Raw genomic sequence first — 22,450 nt, forward strand, 5'->3', positions numbered from 1 at the left:
AGCTTATTCTGATCAATGGGCTTGTAATCCAATTCTATCGCTTTATACATGCAGTTATTATCTACCAAAATTTTCAATCAGCAACTTTACTGCCAACATCACACCAGGCATGTGCCAGGGGAATTAAGAAACAAGTGATCAAATCGAACCTTGCATGCAACAACATGCAACAAATGTGGGTAGCTTTAGGCTCCCTTTTCAAAAAGAACTTTTAATTCCCATTTGTTATATTCATCACTGCCTGGCACGGTCCCTCTACTTACATTTAACTAAAAAAGTATACATACTACATGTTTGCCGTAGTGTAGGCAACCGAAAATCTGCAGTCAGAATATGCACCAATGTAGTCCTTTTCACCTATCGCAATTATCATGATTATCTCCTCCCCCCCCCCCCCCCCATGTTCAGGTCCATGACGACATAAAGACCATCCATGTGCGTCGAGGTTGTTACAAAGTTGTTAACAAATATCATGGCGTGATGGCACCGGCACCAGAAGAGGAAAGAATACGAAGATTTGTTTTTTTCCCCTGAGGTGACCCGACTCAAATAGAGCAAGTCAAATAAGAGTCGTGATATATGGTTTTGTGTATAGGCAGATATCATCACGCTAGATCTGTATGTGGGAATACGCTTTATTTACCTCATCAGCGGAGAGTGTGAGCGTCACAGTTCTTATTCTTCAAGGGAAGGAGGGGAAGAGGTGTAGGGAAGGACTGAAACGCCCAGTTGTCGTTGTTTGCGCAGCAGGTGAAAACCAGAAGAGGAAAAAAGTTTTTTGCGAGACTAGAGGAACAAAGATCTTTGCGTGTTACGCGTGTTAAAAGTTGTCATTTATGTCAAAGTATATGGTTGAGCAGGTACGATGCGCTGTCTAGAAACGGTAACGGTGTGATTGTTATGTTGATGGACGCAGTTAATTCAATTCCTGACTAGCAAAGACTCCAAATCAAATTGACAAGCCCTGCTCGAACAGACGAAGGCTAACTCAGGTATCGAAGAGTGTTAAAAACTCGCCATCACGATGGCGCTGGAAGCGAATCTAGCCGTCGCCGACTACGTGGTCATCGTTATCCATTTCCTGGTCGTGCTGGCACTTGGTATTTGGGTGAGTATCTGGTACGATGATCTTTACGTTGATGTAATTCTCTGCGACTTAGTTCGCTAGCCTCCGTGACGTGACTTTTTAATCAAAGACTAAAATATCTATACCCAAATAATACTCGTTCGGCCACCGAATACTTAGTTCGGAGGCCTCTGTGACATGACTTATTAATCAAAGACTGAAATATCTATGCCCAAATAATACTCGGCACAAACGTGTTTAAAATCATCCAGTGTATATTGTCTGTACAATGCCGAGGAGGCACCCAAGGTCATCTCTTTGGCTATTGAACGAGCCTGTACAGCTTCTGGCCCTCTGAAACTATTCTAGTCACGCCCTGGCTGTTTCATTGAATAAAATCTCGAAACAGAACAAGCGGGTTATACTCTGTGACGACTGAACAAAGCAAAGTGTGCTTAGAATACAGACACAAAGCTGTTGTTTAGGGAAGCCAACTGAAACATTCTTAAAATTACCTCGTATTCAGGTATTGGCCTCATGTGTAAGTTTTACCTCGTCGCAGTGGTTTATACTATCATGTTTTTACGTACAGTGTATTTCCTAAACACTTGATTTGCGTATGATGTTTTTATCGATATAAAATCACGTCCGTTGTGCTACACAGTAGTGAATTTATGTTCGTCTGCTGAATTTGATTGGCCATCATATCAAACTGAGTTAAGCATGAATCCAACGTATAACAATTGAAACCATAACCAAAATTCTGGAACATCATACTCTAATAGTCGCACTATACATTGTACTTTCAAGGTAGGTCCGTATAAGCCTAAAGGGGGTCTTATGCGAAGCTTGATCTTCAAAGGAAGAAGGCCTTGAGAAGTTGTTACTGCAATGAAAGAGATCTTGGTCTGAAATCAACGGACGAAAGAATGAATGTGAAAAGCATTCAAATCAATTTTGAGTAATTGCCCTATCTGCCCCTTAAGGGTTACTATTAACTATTTCGAACGCGAAGCGTCCATTCTATAAATAGGGTTCTCTTTAAATCCCGCAAATTTCGATGCTCGTTTCTAATGGAATCTAGTTCATTTATGCTTCTAGTTGTAAATTCGAAAAAGGAGAAGAAGATAACGGTATATGGTGGAATAGTCTCTAAGCCCTTTAACAATATTAAGGGATCGTTAGTTCGAGCCTGCGCGGAGCGTATTATCTTATAATGATAATGATGATGATGATAATAATGATAATAAGGATAATGATAACAATAATAATTATAATAATAATAACAATAACAATAGCAATAACAATAATAGTAGTAGTAGCAGTAGTAGTAGTAATGATGATAATAACAATAATAATGATATCGTTATTATCATTATCTTCGTTATGCAGTGTTACCACTGCTTTACTGGAGGACCCTGCCATTATACCGTTTCAGTTATACCCATTTATACATCTGGGTCGAGAGAGACATGATGGCTTAAAACATCTTGTCCAAGGACGTATAGGCACTTGACGGGATTCGAACTCGGGGCTTCCAATTGAAGTCAAGAGTCCTATCCACTATGACACAGTGCACCAATTTGTTTAACCGTATGTGTTTTAACTATCGAGTTGTCCAGGGTAGGCCGTATATGGAAAGGTGCCCGACAATGCTGGGACAATAACAATATTATGGCAAGGTCTAGCTGAGAGAACAGTGTACACACACCATATCACTGCTAACATCGATTTCCACAAGAATTTTCGCATGCTCTGAGCGGGGATTGAGTAAGAACATTACGAACAGTTCAGTCAGTCGTTTTAACAAACTAATATGTGATATTTCTGATCCCTATTTGTATATAGATGTGCATTTTAATTTGTACCTATTTTGCCTTTACAAAATTATTATTGTAAGGTAAAACTCGATTAAGTCGTCGCCTGTTATGTTAAACTCTTTTAATGGGTTCTCTATGACATTACCGTTACTTTCACACACAAAAAAAAAAGGGGGAGGGGAGATTTACAAAGATTCCTATATTTGTCGACCTTAATATAGGCGCATGTAGTAAATAGGTGTGCACTATACATCACGTGTCAGCCAACATGGGTCGTGTTATATGATATTTGCTCTTTATGTCTCTATGAAAGCTTTCTGATACAGTGAGAAAGAAGCCCTCTCAACCAACAGACAAACACTCACAGGGAGAAACAAATGTCAGTGGTCATAATTTTTACAAGTCCTCGAACTCGGTTGGCCATAGGTTACGTTTCAACCATTCACATACCTCGAGCGTCCCCCTATCTGTTATCTGGTGTATAGATGTAATAAAAAAGCACTTACCTTCGACGTGCTAAACACGTGCTTGAGTGGGGACCATGACCCCAATTTCGTAGTACCGAGAAGAAAAATTCTTGATGTAATGAAATCGACTCCTATAGATCTTTACAAAGAGATTTACCATATACATCATTACCTATGATGGTAATTTATCATTTCAGAAAATGCAGTTTCGTTGGCGCCAATTCAATTCTTATTACAAAATAATGAATACACGTACATATTCTTGCTATACGAAGAGGTGAATTTCTGAATGAAAACTGAAATTTGTGCTCTTGATAATCGTATTTTATTTTTCGTCAAGAATTAATTAACAATTATGTGTTTCGTTCAACATTGCCATTTTGAACAGTAAAAATTAATTTTGTGACATCAAAGATATATATATATATATATATATATATATGTATGTATTTGAGAGCTGCTCCGTTTTTAAAATCTTCAAGATCTATGATTTATTTTTTTACGGCGTTCTTCTTCTACTAATTCTTTTACTTATATATACGTATATATATATATATATATATATATATATATATATATATATGTATTAATCACAGGAAGTCGGAATTAGTCACTAGAAAATGTGATAGCGCACTAACTTGAATTAAGGTCTTAACTGGCTTGAACTACAGTGGTCGCTCAACGATTCATAATTATTAAGTAATTAGTCTTTTACAACCCAGTGATAAAAATTATTAGCCCGTTTTCCTTGGGTCTCAAATCTTCCAACAACCGTACATAATATACGGAGCTGTCATTTCAAAACTTCTTGTTTTCCACAAACGTTCATACAATTACAATTTGCTTCCGTGTTAATATCAATAAGCGTCGCAATCTGGATAAAACAAGTTCAGTAGTTCATGCATAGACTTGCGTTTATATCTTTGACTCATATATAGTCATAAAAATATCCATTAGCAATCATACATCAAAGTGGTGAGCAGAGAATTTGATGATACCATAAAACGCTTTTTTCTTTTTCGAGATTCGTTATTGGTCTTCGCAAACAAGGAAATCCAAGTATATTCTTTCTTTTCCTCTCGCTGATGTCAATACTGAATAGCGTTAGCAATCACTTGTTTACATCTAGACTCTCGATATTTCTTTTTAGAGAAATTTGCTCTCCTTTATTGAAGCATCGTCAAATGAAACACACTTTCAAAAAAGCAAGCCAAGTAAGCGCTTCAGATTTTTGAGCATACATTCACACCCAAACACACACATACAAAGTTAACAAACTATTTTATCATTAACCGCTCAGTAAAAAAAAACACTTTTAAAAATAGAATTAAACCGATATTCATGATTATGCTAAACTTTCACAAATGACCGAAGAAACAGCGAAACTGAAGAACCAAAACATAAACATAAGAAGTACATAAAAACATCATGTTGGAGGAAAACAGACTTATTTCAGTTTCCCAAAAATATATGCAATGTTGCATGAGTGACTAAATCACAAGCCATCACTACCTCATTGATTTTGTAAATGTATTTTATAGCGTCATGGTCGCAATAAAGTGTTCGATGACAGTACATTAAACATTTCACATTTGCGTATAAAAGCCGTATATAGTGATGTAAGGTGAGGTTTACGCCCCTCTCTTCATCAACCGCTTTGAACTCTATTTGCATCAACCTTTGAGCAAACTGGACTTTTTTTCGAGCAAAATGGACAGGAAAAAAACAGCAACAACACAGGCACATTTCGTCGTTCAGTTTGTCTGCTTTTAGAACAGGACCCTCGGTAAATACCATAAACACTCCATCTTCATATAGAAGGAAGAAAGATTGTGTGGTTTACAGTGCCACAGGTTGTGTGTATTGACTTCCATCTGGGCATATAGGAGCAAAATTACGTCAAGGGGGTGTAACCAAGACCAGAAGACTGCTGTAATTTCTCCGCTGTTTGGTAGTTCAAAGTACAATTGCAAGCATAGAGTTCCCATCATTGTTTACTGTTCCTTAAATACATCACTCACGCTCGGCGCTTTCGGTTACCCCTTCACCAAGTTCATAGATTAATATCGACATTGATACATCCTTTGTGAATCCAACGGAAATCAACGAAAGCAATCTACTGGCTGTAAGATTCAGTTCAGTTGTCATTACTGTGCTAGAATCCGCTCCTTGTTGATATTGAATCACTCTTTTATAGCATTGCATTGCGTGGATCATGGGCTGCGATACCTTGAGCAAGAGGGCCTTATTCAGTGTCCTTAGCCCATTTTCAAAAGTCCTATAAGATAATACGTCCCCGCATAACCAATCTTTGAGTTTTGTAATTACAACCCCATCCCCACCAAAAATGCGTCCATCCCTTTTAATAATTTCAAGTGCAATGTACAAGGAAGTCAAACTATAGTGTATATTATAATATAATATATATTATAATAATTATATAAAGTCATGTTTCTCAGGGAGTGGGTTTCATCTTGGAAGGATCGAAATAATACAAAAGCATTTCAATAAATACAATACAATAACCATCATAATATGAAAAGGTAGTACAAAATTACATTTGTTATCATTAAATAGGTATAATTATGGATCCAGCTCTAGTGAAACATTGTGTAGATTGAGCAATGTCAGCAGTAAAGCATGCGATTGAATGGGATATAATGATAATAATAATAATAATAATAATAATAATAATAATAATAATAATAATAATAATAATAATTATAATAATGATACATTCTGCTTATATAGCGCATGTTACACTGAAGTCTCTATGCGCTTTACATCAATTCCTATAATATCAATGCAATGAGAAAATACATAATATGTAATACAATACAACTGATTACAACAACAATAAAGAAACTACGACGAATGACCGAAGTATTCATTAAATAAATACGTCTTCAGTTTAGTTTCGAAAGTCTCTTGTGTTTGTGCGGTGCGAACAGAGTTGGGTAAGGTGTTCCACAGGGTGGGTGCCATGACAGAAAAGGAACTTAAGCCATAGTATTGAGTGTTGCAGCGGGGGACTTGAAGAAGTAGTTGGTGTTGTGATCGGAGAGCACGAGGAGGTGTGTAGACGTGGACGAGGTCAGAAAAAATGTAGGATGGAACTTCACCAGTGAGTGCTTTGTATGTGAGCAGAAGTGTTTTGTATTCTATAATATACCGGTTGTCTCCCCAGAGCATGCGTAGTTACATGATTATTATTATCATTATCATTATTATTGTCTTTATTATAATCGTTATCATTATTGTTATTGTTATTATTATCATTTTCATCATCATTATCATTATTGTTCTTTATTATAATCATTATCGTTATTATTATTACAGGTTGTATTATCATTACTATTATTTCTATCATTATAATAATGATGATGATGATAATGATGTGATAATATATCCTGAAGTCATTCCTGCACTGTTGCAGGTAGATCAGACAATATTACCTTGAGGTTTACCTATATCATTCTCCTTGCAGTCGGCATGGAGGTCGAACAGGAGTACGACCAGCGGATACTTCTTAGCTGGGAGAGACATGGCGTGGTGGTTGGTGAGTAGAAAACACACACACACACACACACATTATATATATATATATATATATATATATATATATATATATATATATACATATATATAAAATATACAGAAACAAACAAACAAAAACAAACACATATACACACACATAATAAGACTTGCTAATTGTCTAAATCCAATAACTATTGAAATTATCAATGTTACACACAAAGTGTACGAAACACAATGAATGAATTGACTATTCTGTTTACTACATTATACAGCATGCCTTTCTTAATCATAAACTGCCTATCCAGAGCTTGAGAGCCTATGGAGTTATAATGCAGAAAAGGCCGAAAATCAATCCTTTAATATTCATATCAATTCTTTGATGTGAAATGTATGAAATGCATATCACGGTAACTACACCATATCTGCAATATAACAACAACAACACAAAACCTGTATTTTTCACCAGGTGGGTTTGTCTCTCTACGTGAGTAATATCGGGAGCGGGTCTTTCATCGGTCTTGGCGGGACTGCAGCGGTGTCGGGATACGCCGTGGTGTCGTACGAGTTCCATGTGAGACATATCAATTATCATCTCTCTCTCTCTCTCTCTCTCTCTCTCTCTCTCTCTCTCTATGTTCAGAGTTCTATCTTCCTATCTATCGATAAACGCTCAAGTCAAGTGAAAAATGCACTGAGATTATTACGCTTGTATTGAAAAAAACCCCCACCAAAATTAGCGTATGCTTATCACTAATTCAAGATCAACTCTAAATCTCAAGACATCTAAATAAAAAACAAATAAGTAAATCTCAAAAGAAAGAGAAAAATATTCTATACAGAATGATACAAAAATGACAAGTTTTATATCGATACAACTGAAATCTGAGATTTTTGTCATTTCTGTACATGAAATGAATAAGAAATTGTGAGAACATGACATCGTCAACTTGCTGATTTGAATATTCATAAGGACTGGTAAAGAAATGTTTTCCGTAAAAATGTGTAATTTGTGTAAATGTCATATCTGCCTTATTTCTTATCCAATTTTTGTCGTTTTTGTATCATTACGTTAGGAATATTTTCTCTTTCTTTTGACGTTTATTTATTTTTGGGGTGGATTTCCTCTTCAATGAACTGTGCGGTATAACCTTGAGCAAACATGCCTAAACTATAGGTGCCGAATCGATTTCAAAAGTGTAAAGTGAAGAAACTAATAAGACCAGTCATACATAATAATGCAAGCAAGAACGAGCACTAAAAGAAATATTCAAGAGGTTGTTAATAGGTTGATGAACGTGTTACATTAAGAATTATTGGATAATACCAATGTTCTCACACCTGCCAACGTTCTGTGTACTGGCGATACATTTAGTAACTTCACTTGTTCGTTTTCATTTTTTAAAATCTTTTTTAATCACGGAGGAGAGATGAATATGGTCGGGGAATGTCTACTTTGGGGTATAAGTTCATTTTTCAATTTGTCTCACTCTGTACAAATGAAATTTGTATAAATTCATTTATATGCCTATTCCACCTCGGACTACTTAACACAACGATGACGGAGTTTCGGAGTTTGGGTATTTTTTTTTTCCAAGGTCATCGTGTCACTGCCGGCAACCAGGGATAGCCTGGTGGTATATTGTAATAGTGTCGCTGCCCGGAAAGCAGTAGATGACAGGCTAAATTCCCGCTGGTTCCTTTTTCCCCGACATATTTATTAAATTGTAGATCAGCAATTGCGATCTTGCAAATTTCATTTGTTACAGAGGAAGAAAAATTGAAGAGAACTCATACCCCATATTATCTTCACTCCTCTGCTAAATAATCTCTTGCTTTCAATGTATGTATCTAATTTTGTCGAAATTATGACTCACCATTATAAGAAAATAGATTGCCGTAACTCTCTTCTTCATTTTCCTTCTCTAATATTGCCCAGGGCCTGTTTTCGCTGCTCATCCTCGGGTTTATTTTCACCCCGATCTACATCTCCTCTGGGGTGAGTGAGAAGAGGATTTGATGCTAATAGAAACAGCGTTCGTATAACCGGCCATAGTTCGTCATACACAGTAGTTCCAACGGCAACCAATAAGAATAGATCGGCTTTATCAGATTTCATTGTGATACAGTATGGTAATATTGTGACTAGATGGGCAGAAGTTTCTAACAAATCTAAAATGTCTAAAGTTACTTTTGTTAAATGGAGACAAAGATGTCATACCAGTATAATGTGCCTCGTATAGATGTATGACATTATAAACAGCGGTATATCCATCATACAAAACATTCCTTTCTAGGCCTGTGGCTGTTCTAGCTTATATCAATTTCCGAACTACAGCAATGAAAGGCATCACAGAGAACAGTAGTATGAAACAACAGAATGCCATATACAACGAAGATGCTACCAAGAACAGACCATGCAAACACAATTAGCGTGTTCTTACTATGATAATTGTAATTACATGTATTACAATTCTATTGATAGCTAAAGTTGCGTTATAGCCGATAGATGTATAATGAATTGCAATAAGTTCACTTAAAAGAAATTGGTTTTGTCAGAGCAATTATAAAATCATCAATATTCATACTTTTCTTAGTGAATGAGTGTGATCTTATCTGAACGAGTTCAATTAGGCAATATAGCTTCAATATGTGATTTATTAACCCCTTGTACTAGGTGACAACGGTGCCGGAATACCTTCAGGTTCGTTTCGGTGGTCAACGACTTCGACTGTTCCTTGCCATCGTCTCCATCATCTTCATCGTTCTCACCAACCTCTCGGTACGATGCTCGGCAATGCCTGTAATCGCTATCAATTTAATCATCATAAACCTCATCGACGATAGCATTGTTGTAATAAACCGGTATATTTCATGCTCGCTAGCTGTCACTGAATATGAGCTAAATAATTGTTATGAATATTGCTTTCAGCAGTTATAGTGAAATGACCTTATGCTTTGTTTGTAGTCTTGCACTGATGCTGGTACTGCGCTTTTTTTTTTGTCAGACCTGGTGAATAAAGAAAACAACCTGAATCAATTTGTGAGTGTGTGGTTTTTTTTTAAATGCAGAAACAACATTGGACAATCCTATTTCACCTTTGTTACACGATGTATACATTTTAGGACGGGATCCCCCCCCCCCCCCCCCCCCCCCCGGGCGTTGCCCAAATCCTTGGTTTGCTTATATTTTGTGCGACTGACGTGGTGTAGAGATGTGCGTTTAATCGAATCCATATAACAGTCACGCCGCAACAAGTCTATACACTTCAATCAGCTAAACTCAATTTACTTCACCTTTATGTCATTCAATTCATTTTAACCCAACTCAACCGAATTTAGCCAAGTTTAGATCGAACGAAATAAGAAGAGACAAAATTTTCTCTTCGCAAACAGGCCGAGATGTATGCAGGTACCGTCATAATTCAGCAGACCCTGGGCTGGAATCTCTACCTGGCGATCGTGCTCATCCTGGTTATGACCGCAGTCTACACGGTGGCCGGAGGATTGACTGCGGTCATCTACACCGACGCGCTCCAGTCCATGATTATGGTCATTGGCGGGATCATACTTTTCATCATAGGTAATGCTTTGTGATTCTTCGTTCTCACAATGGCATCCATCATTATTATTATACGCACAATACATACAATTTGGTCCCCGTGAAGACCAGTAGCACTATGATAATGCATCTGAATATGGGCTACCAAGCCAAATAGTCTTGAACAAATACAGAAAATGAAAAAAAAAAACACCAAACAAACATGACAAAGTTATGCTCGTTATGGTACGAGTGTAATGGAGCTTTTACGATTACATCAATTCAATTCCAACTGAAATTCAAAGTTTATTTCACCTTTTTTTTTTCTTTCAACAGAATATACAAAGTAATGTGTGAAGTTAGACATGCATTTGAATGATACACAGGAAGCAAATAATAACAGCAACACTGCAAAAAGTCCGGTGTTAAATAGTGAACACCGAGCTGGTGTTAAATTTTCGGTGCTCATTTATGGTGTTAAATTAACACCTCCGGGTGTCATTTCCAAATTTTAAACTGTTTTTTGAAGAGTTTCTTAGTAACTGCACTTCTTGTTGATTTTTAATTTAAACAAGACGATCAAGAATTTTACATTAAAATACTAGATTTTTGAAAAAATGTGAAAATAAATTTACACCAAAGTAACACCAGCTGGTGTGGTCTCTTATTGAAGCTGGACGGGTGTTAAACCATTGATATTAACACCAACAAATATCAAGTCAACACCATGTGGTGTCATTTTTGAATTAACACCAGTACAGTGTCAAAATAACACCAGGTACAGTGTCAAATTAACACCACGAAGTGTCAGGTGAACACTTTTCAACACCATCACAGTGCATTTTTAACACCTGTGGGTGTGGTCCTTTATTGAAGTTTGATCGGTGTTAGATTTAACACCCGTGGTGTTAAATCTAACACCGATGTTTTTACAGTGAACGAACCTTCGAAATAACGATTCTTATATTATTTTCGCATGAATGAACCTTCGGAATAGCGCACCTTATCATTTTTGGATTAATGAACCTTCCTATAACGAACTGTGAAACCCAATTAGGCGAGCATATTGCCTAGCACGTCCATGATCAGAGGAATAAAACGTATATACACTCAGTGAAGTGCACAAACAAATACACACACACACACATAGGCCCTAAGTACATTTTGAGCTGAGGTGAAGAAGAATGTCCTTACTGTGTCCCTTTCACTACGTCACAGCTATCATCGAGGTCGGTGGCTTTGAGGGGCTGCGCCTGGCGTACATGACTGCCATACCCGAGTCCACTCAGCTCAACCCTAACACCACCTGCGGTATTCCCAGCGAGACGGCCTGGCACATCTTTAGGCCTGCTGATGACGGAGACCTACCCTGGCCCGGAGTCGTCTTCGGAATCTTTCTCCTCTCCATACACTATTTTTGCACGAACCAGGTTTGAAACATTCCCTGTAATGCGTTTCATCTGAATGTACTACTTCATGTAGATCAGCCAAGCCGCATCTCTAAGCAACATAAAAAGCAGCGATGAAGATTATATAATTCAAGAGACCATTCGGATGAAACGAGCAGGTCAAACTTTGGTTTTCAGGTTCTCGTGAAATTTGAAAATATTCTGTTAGTAAACCCGTTTGTTTTGCATTGTGACAGATGTCAGTTATGCAACTCTGCCCCCAATGTCAAGAGTGTAGTGTTTGACACTCTCGGGCACAATTCCCCCCCCCCCCCCCAACACACACTCATTTACACATTCAGCTATCTGAGGTAGATTGTAATATATAGTGTATAATACATATATATATATATATATATATATATATATATATATATATATAATATACACATATATTTCTATATTCCATTGCAATAATATGTTCGTTAAGTAATCATCGATCGCATATATATATAATACATGCATATATCTATATATTCCCTTGCAATAATATCGTCAATTTCATTATCGATTGCAGTATGAGTCATAGGTTATTCTTCTCATCAAAATCTTTACCGTTCACAATAATTATAGTTCACTATGTTCACTATATAGTTCATTATGTATCACCGATAAGCCAATCGATCCGTTATGTACTTGCGTTCTGGTCCTAATGTTCCCCATCATGATTATAATTATCATTTATGTTTGTAAGGGAAATCACAAAAATCAAACCACACCGGCTTTTTCATGGTTTGCTCGTCATTTGATCTTTGTACCGTCATGAAATCTTGACCTCATTGCTTTTACAAAATCAGTGAATATTGAATAGGATTGAGTTGAATTGAATTGAACCATATAGGTCCTGGTCCAACGTTCGCTGTCGGCCAAGAACCTGACTCACACCAAGGCCGGGGCCATCCTGGCAGCCTACCTCAAGGTGCTCCCCATGATCCTCATGATTTATCCCGGCATGATCAGCAGGGCTCTCTTTCCAAGTAACTATGACGTTCTTTTTAATAATGATGATGATTACAAATACGTATATTGGATAAGGTGTTATTTACCCATACAGAGTAGGCTGTTAATGTCAGTGGTGCATTCCCAAAAGTCTCTGCTGTCCACCCCAGCATTGTCGGATATCTATTACGGGTGCACGTCACGAGTCCGACACCCATGAGTCCTATAGTCCACGAAAAAGCCCACGCAATATGTGTCGCTGAAACGGTTACCATCTACTTGTCATTGTTCATATGTTATAAAACTTATAACAACATTTTGTAAAATGTTGTATTAAATTTTTTAAATGTATAAAAATGTTTGTATAATATTCAAATGAATTGCAAAACACTCAAGCACATAAAAGTTTGTTTTTTTTTTTTTTGGAAAGAAAAATCTTATCGTATATACGTGTATAGTCAATATATATATTCTATTCTGTTCGAGGTGTTTTCTATCTTTTATATTTTGCATGTGGCATCACAGTGTGGCAAAACACATGACACCACATGACATGAAATGACATGACATGACATGACATGACATGACATGACATGACGTCACGTCACGTCACATCACATCACATCTCATCACATCTCATCTCATCTCATCTCATCTCATCTCATCTCATCTCATCTCATCTCATCACATCACATCACATCATATTACAATACCATCACGTCACGTCACGTCACGTCACGTCACGTCACGTCACATCACATCACATCTCATCACATCACATCACATCACATCACATCACATCTCATCTCATCTCATCTCATCTCATCTCATCTCATCTCATCTCATCACATCTCATCACATCACATCACATCACATCACATTACATCACATCACATCACATCACATCACATCACATCACATCACATCTCATCTCATCTCATCTCATCTCATCTCATCTCATTTCATCTCATCACATCTCATCACATCACATCACATCACATCACATCACATCACTATCACATCACATCACATCACATCACATCTCATCTCATCTCATCTCATCACATCACAATCACATCACATCACATCACATCACATCACATCACATCACATCACATCTCATCTCATCTCATCTCATCTCATCACATCACAATCACATCACATCACATCACATCATATTACATCACATCACATCACATCTCATCACATCACATCTCATCTCATCTCATCTCATCTCATCTCATTTCATCTCATCACATCTCATCACATCACATCACATCACATCACATCACATCACATCACTATCACATCACATCACATCACATCACATCTCATCTCATCTCATCTCATCTCATCACATCACAATCACATCACATCACATCACATCACATCACATCACATCACATCACATCACATCACATCACATCACTATCACATCACATCACATCACATCACATCACATCACATCACATCACATCACATCACATCACATCACATCTCATCTCATCTCATCTCATCACATCACTATCACATCACATCACATCACATCACACCACACCGCATTGCATCGCGTCGCATCACTTCACATCACACATGTCATCTCACATCACACCACACCATTTGCTTATTACAATGATGAAATGAAGTAATGTGCCTATTTTGATGTTTCCTCTGACGCCAGACGAAGTAGCTTGTCAGAATGCGACCGCCTGCGTAGAAGTATGCGAGAATCCCAACGGGTGTTCAAACATCGCCTATCCACTTCTCGTTCTCGAGCTCATGCCAACAGGTAGGCATCAGGCTTGCAACTGTTCAAAGATACACTGTGGGCCTAAGACTCTTTCATTTCTTCACTAACATCTATGTTTGGCGTCATATAATATATGTTGCTCACATAAAATAAGAGAACGCGCACAATAAAATGAAATTTGTATCTTTTTTTATATTGTAATCTGTGATATTAATGTATCGGTGCTAATTTGGGTGCACCAGGTGGGTTGGGGAGGATGGCCTGAGGGCCCAAGTCATTTAGTTGGCTCTTTCCAGACCCGGGCTGCCCAACCTGGTGCACCCATAACTCTCCATTGTGTGTTTTGATTTTGAATAATGTAATATTGATATTTGTGACTGAAAGCCTAATAAATAATAATAATAAATAATAACAATAATAATAACAACAATAATAATAATGATGATGATAATAATATAATAATTATTATTATTATCATTATTATTATTGTTATTATTATTATTATCATTATTGTTATTATCATTATTATTATTATTATCATTATTATAATAACTGTAGAAAATAGTAATGTTACGATTTTTCGGCTCCAAGACTTCATTGACATTCCGCATCATAGCTGTCTGAGGTATATAGGAATTCTGCAAAGGTCCATAGCCAAACATTCTGAAAATAACATTTCTGAGAGTTGTGGCGATTACATCATGCGTCTATCCCTATACGCTAATGAGCTAATATGAAGCATGACCATAATGTTTACGAGTTGAGAGGGGAATAACAATCATGTGCTAACTGCAGCGAGTTATAGTTTTGTGTATTCGGTAAAATGTGTATAAGAGTATGTGAGTGTGTGCGTGTGTGTATGTGTGTGTGTGTGCTGAAGAGTTATTACTGCTAGTAATACGATAAGTTTGCTTTCAAGGGGAGGAACCCTGATCCTCCACTCCCAATGGCTTTGGCTGAGCATGAGAATGTGTAACCATTCATTCCTTCCTCCACACAGGCTTAAAGGGCATGATGTTGGCAGCCATGTTGGCTGCGCTGATGAGTTCATTGACCTCCATCTTCAACAGCCTCAGCACCCTCTTCACCATCGACATCTGGGCCAAGATTCGACCCTTCTCCACCGAGCTCGAGCTCCTCGTGGTTGGCAGGTAAGTCCCTTCGTGCACCCGGTCGTGCACGAGGTCGAACCCAGCCTGCGACTCACTATCTTTCCCGTCACATTAACCATGTCAGATAATCACAGAATGTATGTTTTCACATGCGTTCTTGGAAACATTTACAAAAGTTCTAGTGACTTCATGGATTCGGCTTTGCGTTTTAAATAAATCAACTACAAAATCAATTCAAATATTCATTTATGTCTGATTTTTTCCTGAATATAAATGTATGTTATTGTTCACTTCATATATTTATGAAACATAATTATCAATATATTCATGTGCCCTCTCTCCCTCTCTGCCGATTTCGCTTACTCCGATTTCTGTTCTCTCAGATTGTGTACACTAGTGCTGGCTGCAGTCAGCGTACTCTGGCTGCCTCTCATTGAAGCCTTCGGTTCGGGAGAACTTTTCGTCTACATCCAATCTATGACGTCATACCTCTCTCCCCCAATCTTCGCCATCTACTCGGCAGGGATATTCTGGACCCGCACCAATGAGCAGGTGAGATCTCGGCCCTGATACAATGAAGTTCAGAAAATTAGAAAATCAAACTTGAAAGTCTCTGATTACTCGATTGTAATTGGCTGACATCTAACTTATGTTTGATTTTCTGATTTATATGTTTGATTGCATCTCTTCATGCAATAGTTCCTTGGCCTAACTTTAGTTTACAAACCATTTTGATGAATTGATTGTAGACATCTGTAGCTGAATAATGGAAAGGAGCGCCATGATTGAAGCTCGAATTCACTGCGCCCCTTTTGTATGGAATCCTATATCCTCAGAGCAGAGTCAAGAATGTTGAACAGGAATTGATCTTCCTCGTAAACACCATTGCTTTCAAAAACAAAGATATATATATATATATATATATATATATATATATATATATATTTCTTCAACGAAAGGAACTCCGTCTCATTTCTGCCATTTTGAAATATATGATCGCCAAGGGACTGAGGCAGACCTACCCATCGTCACAATAAAACATTTCATTCGCGTCTACTTAAATGAATGAGTTTCTATGTCTGTCGCCATCACAAACTTTCTAACGTGTATTGCAAATCATTTTATTTCTCAAAAGGGCTGGTATACGAGGGGGAAAATCCAAGTTCTCACCATTGAGTATACGTGTACATATTCGTCGGTTATATATACAGCAATATAAGAGAGAGTGGACTGGAAAAAAATAAATTGGTAGTGTGTAATGACGTCAATGTACAAGAGTCGAATTGAAGGTTTTTCCCCCCTCACGATCAACCGTATCACTGCCAATGGATTTAATACATGATATCAAATAATATACTAGTATCATATAAACAGATTCTGCACGAAAACTTCATTCAAAATCCGCGCGGTCACACTAGCAAAAGATCGCAAAGTTTACGATCGCGAAGTCTTCACGATCTTTTGTCCTCCCTTCACTCTGACAGCCAGATTTCTTTGGATCGAGAAGTTTGGCGGAGGTGGGTGAACTATCCCTAGTTCGAGAGAGAAGTTTTGCGAGAAGTTTCGCGGGAAGTTTACTATAGTCACGGTCACACTGGCAAGAAATCGTTATCTTAAGGATCGCGATCTTATCCCTAAAAAGACTGGGCTATTTTGGTGCCTCGTATATAGGACTGGGGGGCTCGTTGCCCCTCCCCCCCCCCAAGATCTTGGCCGTTGACTGCGTGATCGCAAGGAAAATTGGCACGCGCGTCACCCACAAGGTACTGTAATCCACAAAACTGAATAGGTAATTATTTCACAATTATTCACATTTACTTTTAATAATTTAATTATGCTAATTTATGCATGAAATAAGAAAAAAAAAAAACCCGGCTGTAAATCTGTAATTAAAGGTCCAAAACTGCTAATTTTTGGTCTAGGTACTCTTTTTGGGATTCTTATTGAATGCACATAAAAACAAAATGACTGTATCAAATTTTTAGAATATATCTTATTGTTTTTAAAGGTTTTTATGTATTTCATTGTTTTCGACTTTTTGTTTTTTTATTGTTTTTTTTTATTCGATGGAAATCATCGGCGACACTATTCCGATCACAAGCAACATGAAATTAATTGATTTTCATCAGTAAAAGTAAAAATAATGGTAAATTTATGAATTTTGGTAGGAAACAGAGTTTGCATTGAATATGTACATGAAATCACGTTTTTGAGCAATTTCGGGTCTGACATGCACTTACAAAATATTGCGTAACTTCAGAACCGCGTACCCGGGCGTCGCTAATTAGGTCTCAAAAGCGGCGCAAGACTTAAAAGAAAAAAAGTCATTAAACGTCGCGGCGCGAGATTTTTACGTTACAGATTTATCGTGAAAAATGTCGAGGGGGGGGGGGGGGACCCCTCCCCCCAGAGGGTTAAACTTCGCGATCTACTGCCAGTGTGACCGCGGCAAAATGTGTGACAAAACTGATTTATTTTAATGGGCTCTCTCTGTCTCTCCCTGTGTATCCAACTGGATGAATTCAAGTTTTTTACACTGTTGCTCTATTCTCAAAAATGCAAACAGGGCGCGTTTTGGGGTCTGGTATTTGGAGAGGTGACTGGTCTTACTCGAATGGTCCTGGACTACATCTACTCTGGACCAGCTTGTGGGTCTCCCGACACGCGGCCTCCCATGATCAAGAATTTTCACTACCTCCATTTTGCCATTTTCCTCTATTTCGCCACTGTGTTATGCGTAGTGGTGGTTAGTCTCTTGACGAAGCCCATCCCTCCTTCCAAGGTAAGACTATCTTTCATCATTATTGTTATCATTATTATTATTATTATTATTATCATTATTATTATTATTATTATCATCATCATTGTTATCATCATCATTATAATTATTGTATTTTCATTATTGTTATCATTATTATCATTTTTATTTTTGTTTCATTTCTATTTTTTATTTATTTTTTTCTGCAAATATCAAGGTCTGGTTTTTAGGTCCGTGCTAGAAAATACATGACGAGTGCTGTTTGAGATGTCCTATTTCATTTCATTTTCATTTCATTTATTTCCACATTAAAAACAACAATCATTACATTTCAAGTCATAGTATAAACATATTCATTGTGGGGGACCAATTAAAGCCTTTCAGGATTGTTGGGAATAGGCCCCAAAGTAAATGCAAGACTTCCTCAACTTACAATATATAGGTACAAAATATATAGAACACAAATGGTACACAATCAAAGCAGGATGAAGAAGGAAAAAAGAAAAGAGTAAAATACTGGCAGAATATACAAAACCATGTTGCTATTACATACGGAAAGTGCGTCTAAAATTGTTACTGAACTGCTGTAATGATTTGCAGTTTTTCAGTTCCTTTGGTAAAGTGTTCCACAAAATGGGACCTTGATAAAAAATTGTTGACTTGGCTAATTCGGTTCGGTAGAGGGGAGGATGAAAATTTTGTTGGTTTCTTGTATTATAAGAATGAATACTGCTGTTGAGATGAAAACATAGTTGTAAGGGGGCTGGTAATGCACCAAATAAATACTGTTGCATAAAAATTCCTGTTTGGAAGCAGATTATATCTTGAATTGGTAATATATTCATTTTTTGGAATAATGCAGAAGTTTGTGACAAATAATGTGAGTGAGTTATAATAGGAATAGCTTTCTTTTGCAACAAATGAATACGTTTCACATTTTTTTTTTAGTTGAATGGCTCAAGACGAGAGTACAATAACTCAAATGAGATGAAATGAAAGAATGATATAACAATTTCAACACATGCTTAGGTAAAAATTTCAGTTTTCGCAATATACCAATATTTCTCGACAGTGTGTTGCAGAGCATATTAACATGACTATTCCAAGACAGTTTATCATCCAACATAACACCCAAAAAATTTACACTACACATTGAATTTTTTAAAGATTAATGTTTACTAATCTTTATTTCCTGTACTTATCATTTCTATTTTCAAATTTTCGCAGATCAAACAATTTAAAGAATTTATAACGGATTCAACTTAAATCGTCCTTCAGTCACGTTTATATATGCATAGTAAAAATGCATGCGTTTGCGCATATGTTTGTAATTATTGTGACATTTGTTATTGTTATATCATAATCATTTCATCATCATCTTATCAGCACCCATGTTCCTTTTGTATGTAGTTGGTCCGGCTGACCTACTGGACTAGGTACAGCAAGGTTCCACGGGTACCCATGTCTCTGGAGGAAAAAGAGAAGGAGGAGAAGCAACAAATACTCAAGAAGGAGAAAGAGCTTAGAGATTATAATAGTAAGAAAATGGAAACTTTTTTTTTTCTATTCCTGATCTGAATCATCTATCATCCTACTTTTGTACCTGTAGACTAAGAACAGCTTCGTATTTCATTATTGTTTTGTGTTTTACAATTCACAATGAATTGAAGTAAAAATGTGTTGTTAGTTTTGAGTAGAAAAGGAACAAGAAAGGGAAGAAATAAACAAAGATGATGCCTGTCGTTTAGGCAGTTTACCAATAGATAACTTTCAGATGAGTAACTGGTTATACCACGTTCTGACATTGAAGTCAACTTTACTACTTCGTTTTCATCGTTGGGTCATTCTGTTTTTACCTGTGCAGAGCGAGAAAGCAACCCGTCAGTTGTTCGCCGAGCCTGGAACCTGGTGTGTGGAATCACTGATGCTCCTCCAGAGGCCCAGTTAACCGCGGAAGAAGAAGAAGAGCGGATGATGAGGTTAACCTCTCTGGACGAGCCCCCCTTTTGGAGCCGCGTGGTGCTGGTCAACCTCTTCATATGTATGGGGTTCGGCGCCGTAGTGGTCGCCTTGTTCGCTTAGAGGAACAAAGAAGCACAAACACGAGTACGATTATCATGTGATTCTACAGTGGGAATCTCGGCATGGACTCGGTGTGTCAGTGTGATGATGATGAGGATGATGATGTTAATGATGATGATTTGTTGGTTTGTGATCGTAGGCCTACCTATGTGTGTGAGCGAGAGATATCAGACAAAGAAAAAGAAGAAAAAGTAGGAAGGGAATAATGGAGGGAAGGGAAAGCATGATGACACAAAGAAAAGTGAGTGAAAGCGTTCTGTAATGTTTGTGTTTTGTTGGTCCACTTTAGCATAAAAGACAATACAGACTATCAGGCATCTTAGTGTTTAGTACTTGATGAATGTCAGTCACTGTAAAAGTAGATATGGGTTTCAGGGGTGGATCTAGGAATTCCGTAAAGGGCAGACGCCTTTACAAAATTAAAGGGGGCGCACTCAGCCTCCCCCCATTTTTTCTTTTTATTTCTTTTGTTTTAACTAAAAATAAAAATAAAGAGGGGTCGCGCGCCCGGTGTGCCCCCCTCTGGATCCGCCACTGGAGTTTGGAGTATTCTTGTGCCACAACGGTAACATGTCTGATACACAACGTCTGTAGCATTTGTTCCCCTTACCTTTCACATGTATTTTTCTCTTTGTTTACAGACGACCGTGAAAACCTTTAAAACATGACAGCTGTACACATAGGCCTAAATAACGCAACACTTTATGACCAAAAAGGTGATAATTTGTGTAGTCTTATAAAATATGCCATCATATCTATAAAAAAACTCAAACAAACAGATATTTCGGTACTCCTTCACCTAATAAAAAAAAACAGAAAGAGAACTTGCGCTACATCATAGCTGAAAGATTTTGGTTTGAAAGTGTGTAATGTAGATAAGTTTGTATAAAATACTTGGCAAAAAATATGTCAATGCCAAACAATGACAAAGGTGAACATTTTATACCGCACTAATTTCTATACATCTGTATTTCAAACGAATCCATGGTCTTTCGTATATCTTAGAATGATTTAATACTTTGATATATTTGATTTGATATGAACAAGTAATGCTGATTTCCATAATTATTTTCAGTTTGTAATATAACAGTAATTTGATGAAAAAGGTTGCGCAAATATAGTTAGCATATTTCATGTCTTTTCAAAGTATTGTGCGTTGTTTGATAATGTTATAACAGTATGCATGAAAGTAGCTGCGTTCGCATAGTAATGCGCTTATACGAGGATTGTGTTTCGTGTGTGTGTGTGTGTGTGTGTGTGTGTGTGTGTGTGTGTGTGTGGACCCATGGATGTGTGTGTTGGTGGGTGTATACGTGTATTTTGTGATAGGCATATGGTAGGGTGGGAAGGTTACATAATATCTTGAAGGGTTATGAATTTAAAATGCTGAATCTTGATTATGGATAATTTAATCAAAATTTACGGAAGCAAAAAATTCACTTCATGTGATTTAGATTGTTCATTCACTAATGAGTTTGTGGAAGGAAGCTCTTAAAGATTTACAACAGTTCATACTAGTAGCTCACTCACTGAAGAGTCAGCTATAGTAGCAGCTTATAATAATTCGCAAACAATGGCTTGATTTCCACTACTATTCATCAGCTCTTGCACCATGCAAACTCGCATGCTTACCGTCAAAGTGATCGCCTGCGTCGGCATCAGTTGAGGTTTAGAGAATTTGCTGCTTTATGATTTCCTTTGTTATAACCTACATTTGCTGACGCGATTGTGCAAAAGACTTTAACAGTTCCTATTCTCTTTTCTAACTTAATGAAAGAGCACTTGAATGACCCCTTTCATGCACATATTATACAGAGCACGGGGAATGAAATTACCCTTAATATTGATGTCAATAACAAGTAGAAAGAATGTATATGTCTCATAAGAAAATTGAATTTTGTGGGATTCTGGTTGTTCTGCAGAGACGCCACGA

At 37.3% G+C, this 22,450-nt stretch overlaps 1 protein-coding gene across 1 annotated transcript; it reads left to right on the forward strand.

Moving 5' to 3' along the window:
- Window positions 1-600: 600 nt before the first annotated feature.
- Window positions 601-22,281, forward strand: LOC139737387 (sodium/glucose cotransporter 4-like). Its single transcript, XM_071648064.1, has 14 exons — window positions 601-1,108; window positions 6,841-6,912; window positions 7,357-7,461; window positions 8,827-8,886; window positions 9,565-9,669; window positions 10,284-10,470; window positions 11,647-11,858; window positions 12,718-12,853; window positions 14,497-14,604; window positions 15,566-15,716; window positions 16,061-16,229; window positions 18,244-18,459; window positions 19,846-19,972; window positions 20,300-22,281. The coding sequence occupies exons 1-14, from the start codon at window positions 1,025-1,027 to the stop codon at window positions 20,515-20,517; spliced, it is 1,950 nt and encodes a 649-aa protein (XP_071504165.1). The 5' UTR covers window positions 601-1,024; the 3' UTR covers window positions 20,518-22,281.
- The last annotated feature ends 169 nt before the right edge of the window (window positions 22,282-22,450 follow it).

Source organism: Diadema antillarum, unplaced genomic scaffold (assembly GCF_040938485.1).
Source record: "Diadema antillarum isolate AM-2024a unplaced genomic scaffold, OU_Dant_1.0 seq00000692_RagTag, whole genome shotgun sequence".
In the NCBI taxonomy this organism is placed as follows: Eukaryota; Metazoa; Echinodermata; class Echinoidea; order Diadematoida; family Diadematidae; genus Diadema; species Diadema antillarum.

Coding starts and splice junctions, on each gene's coding strand:
- LOC139737387 (XM_071648064.1), top strand. CDS start 1,025: ATGGCGCTGGAAGCGAATCTAGCCGTCGCCGACTACGTGGTCATCGTT. Junction 8,887..9,564: donor CGATCTACATCTCCTCTGGG/GTGAGTGAGAAG, acceptor CCCTTGTACTAG/GTGACAACGGTGCCGGAATA. Junction 14,605..15,565: donor TCTCGAGCTCATGCCAACAG/GTAGGCATCAGG, acceptor TCCTCCACACAG/GCTTAAAGGGCATGATGTTG.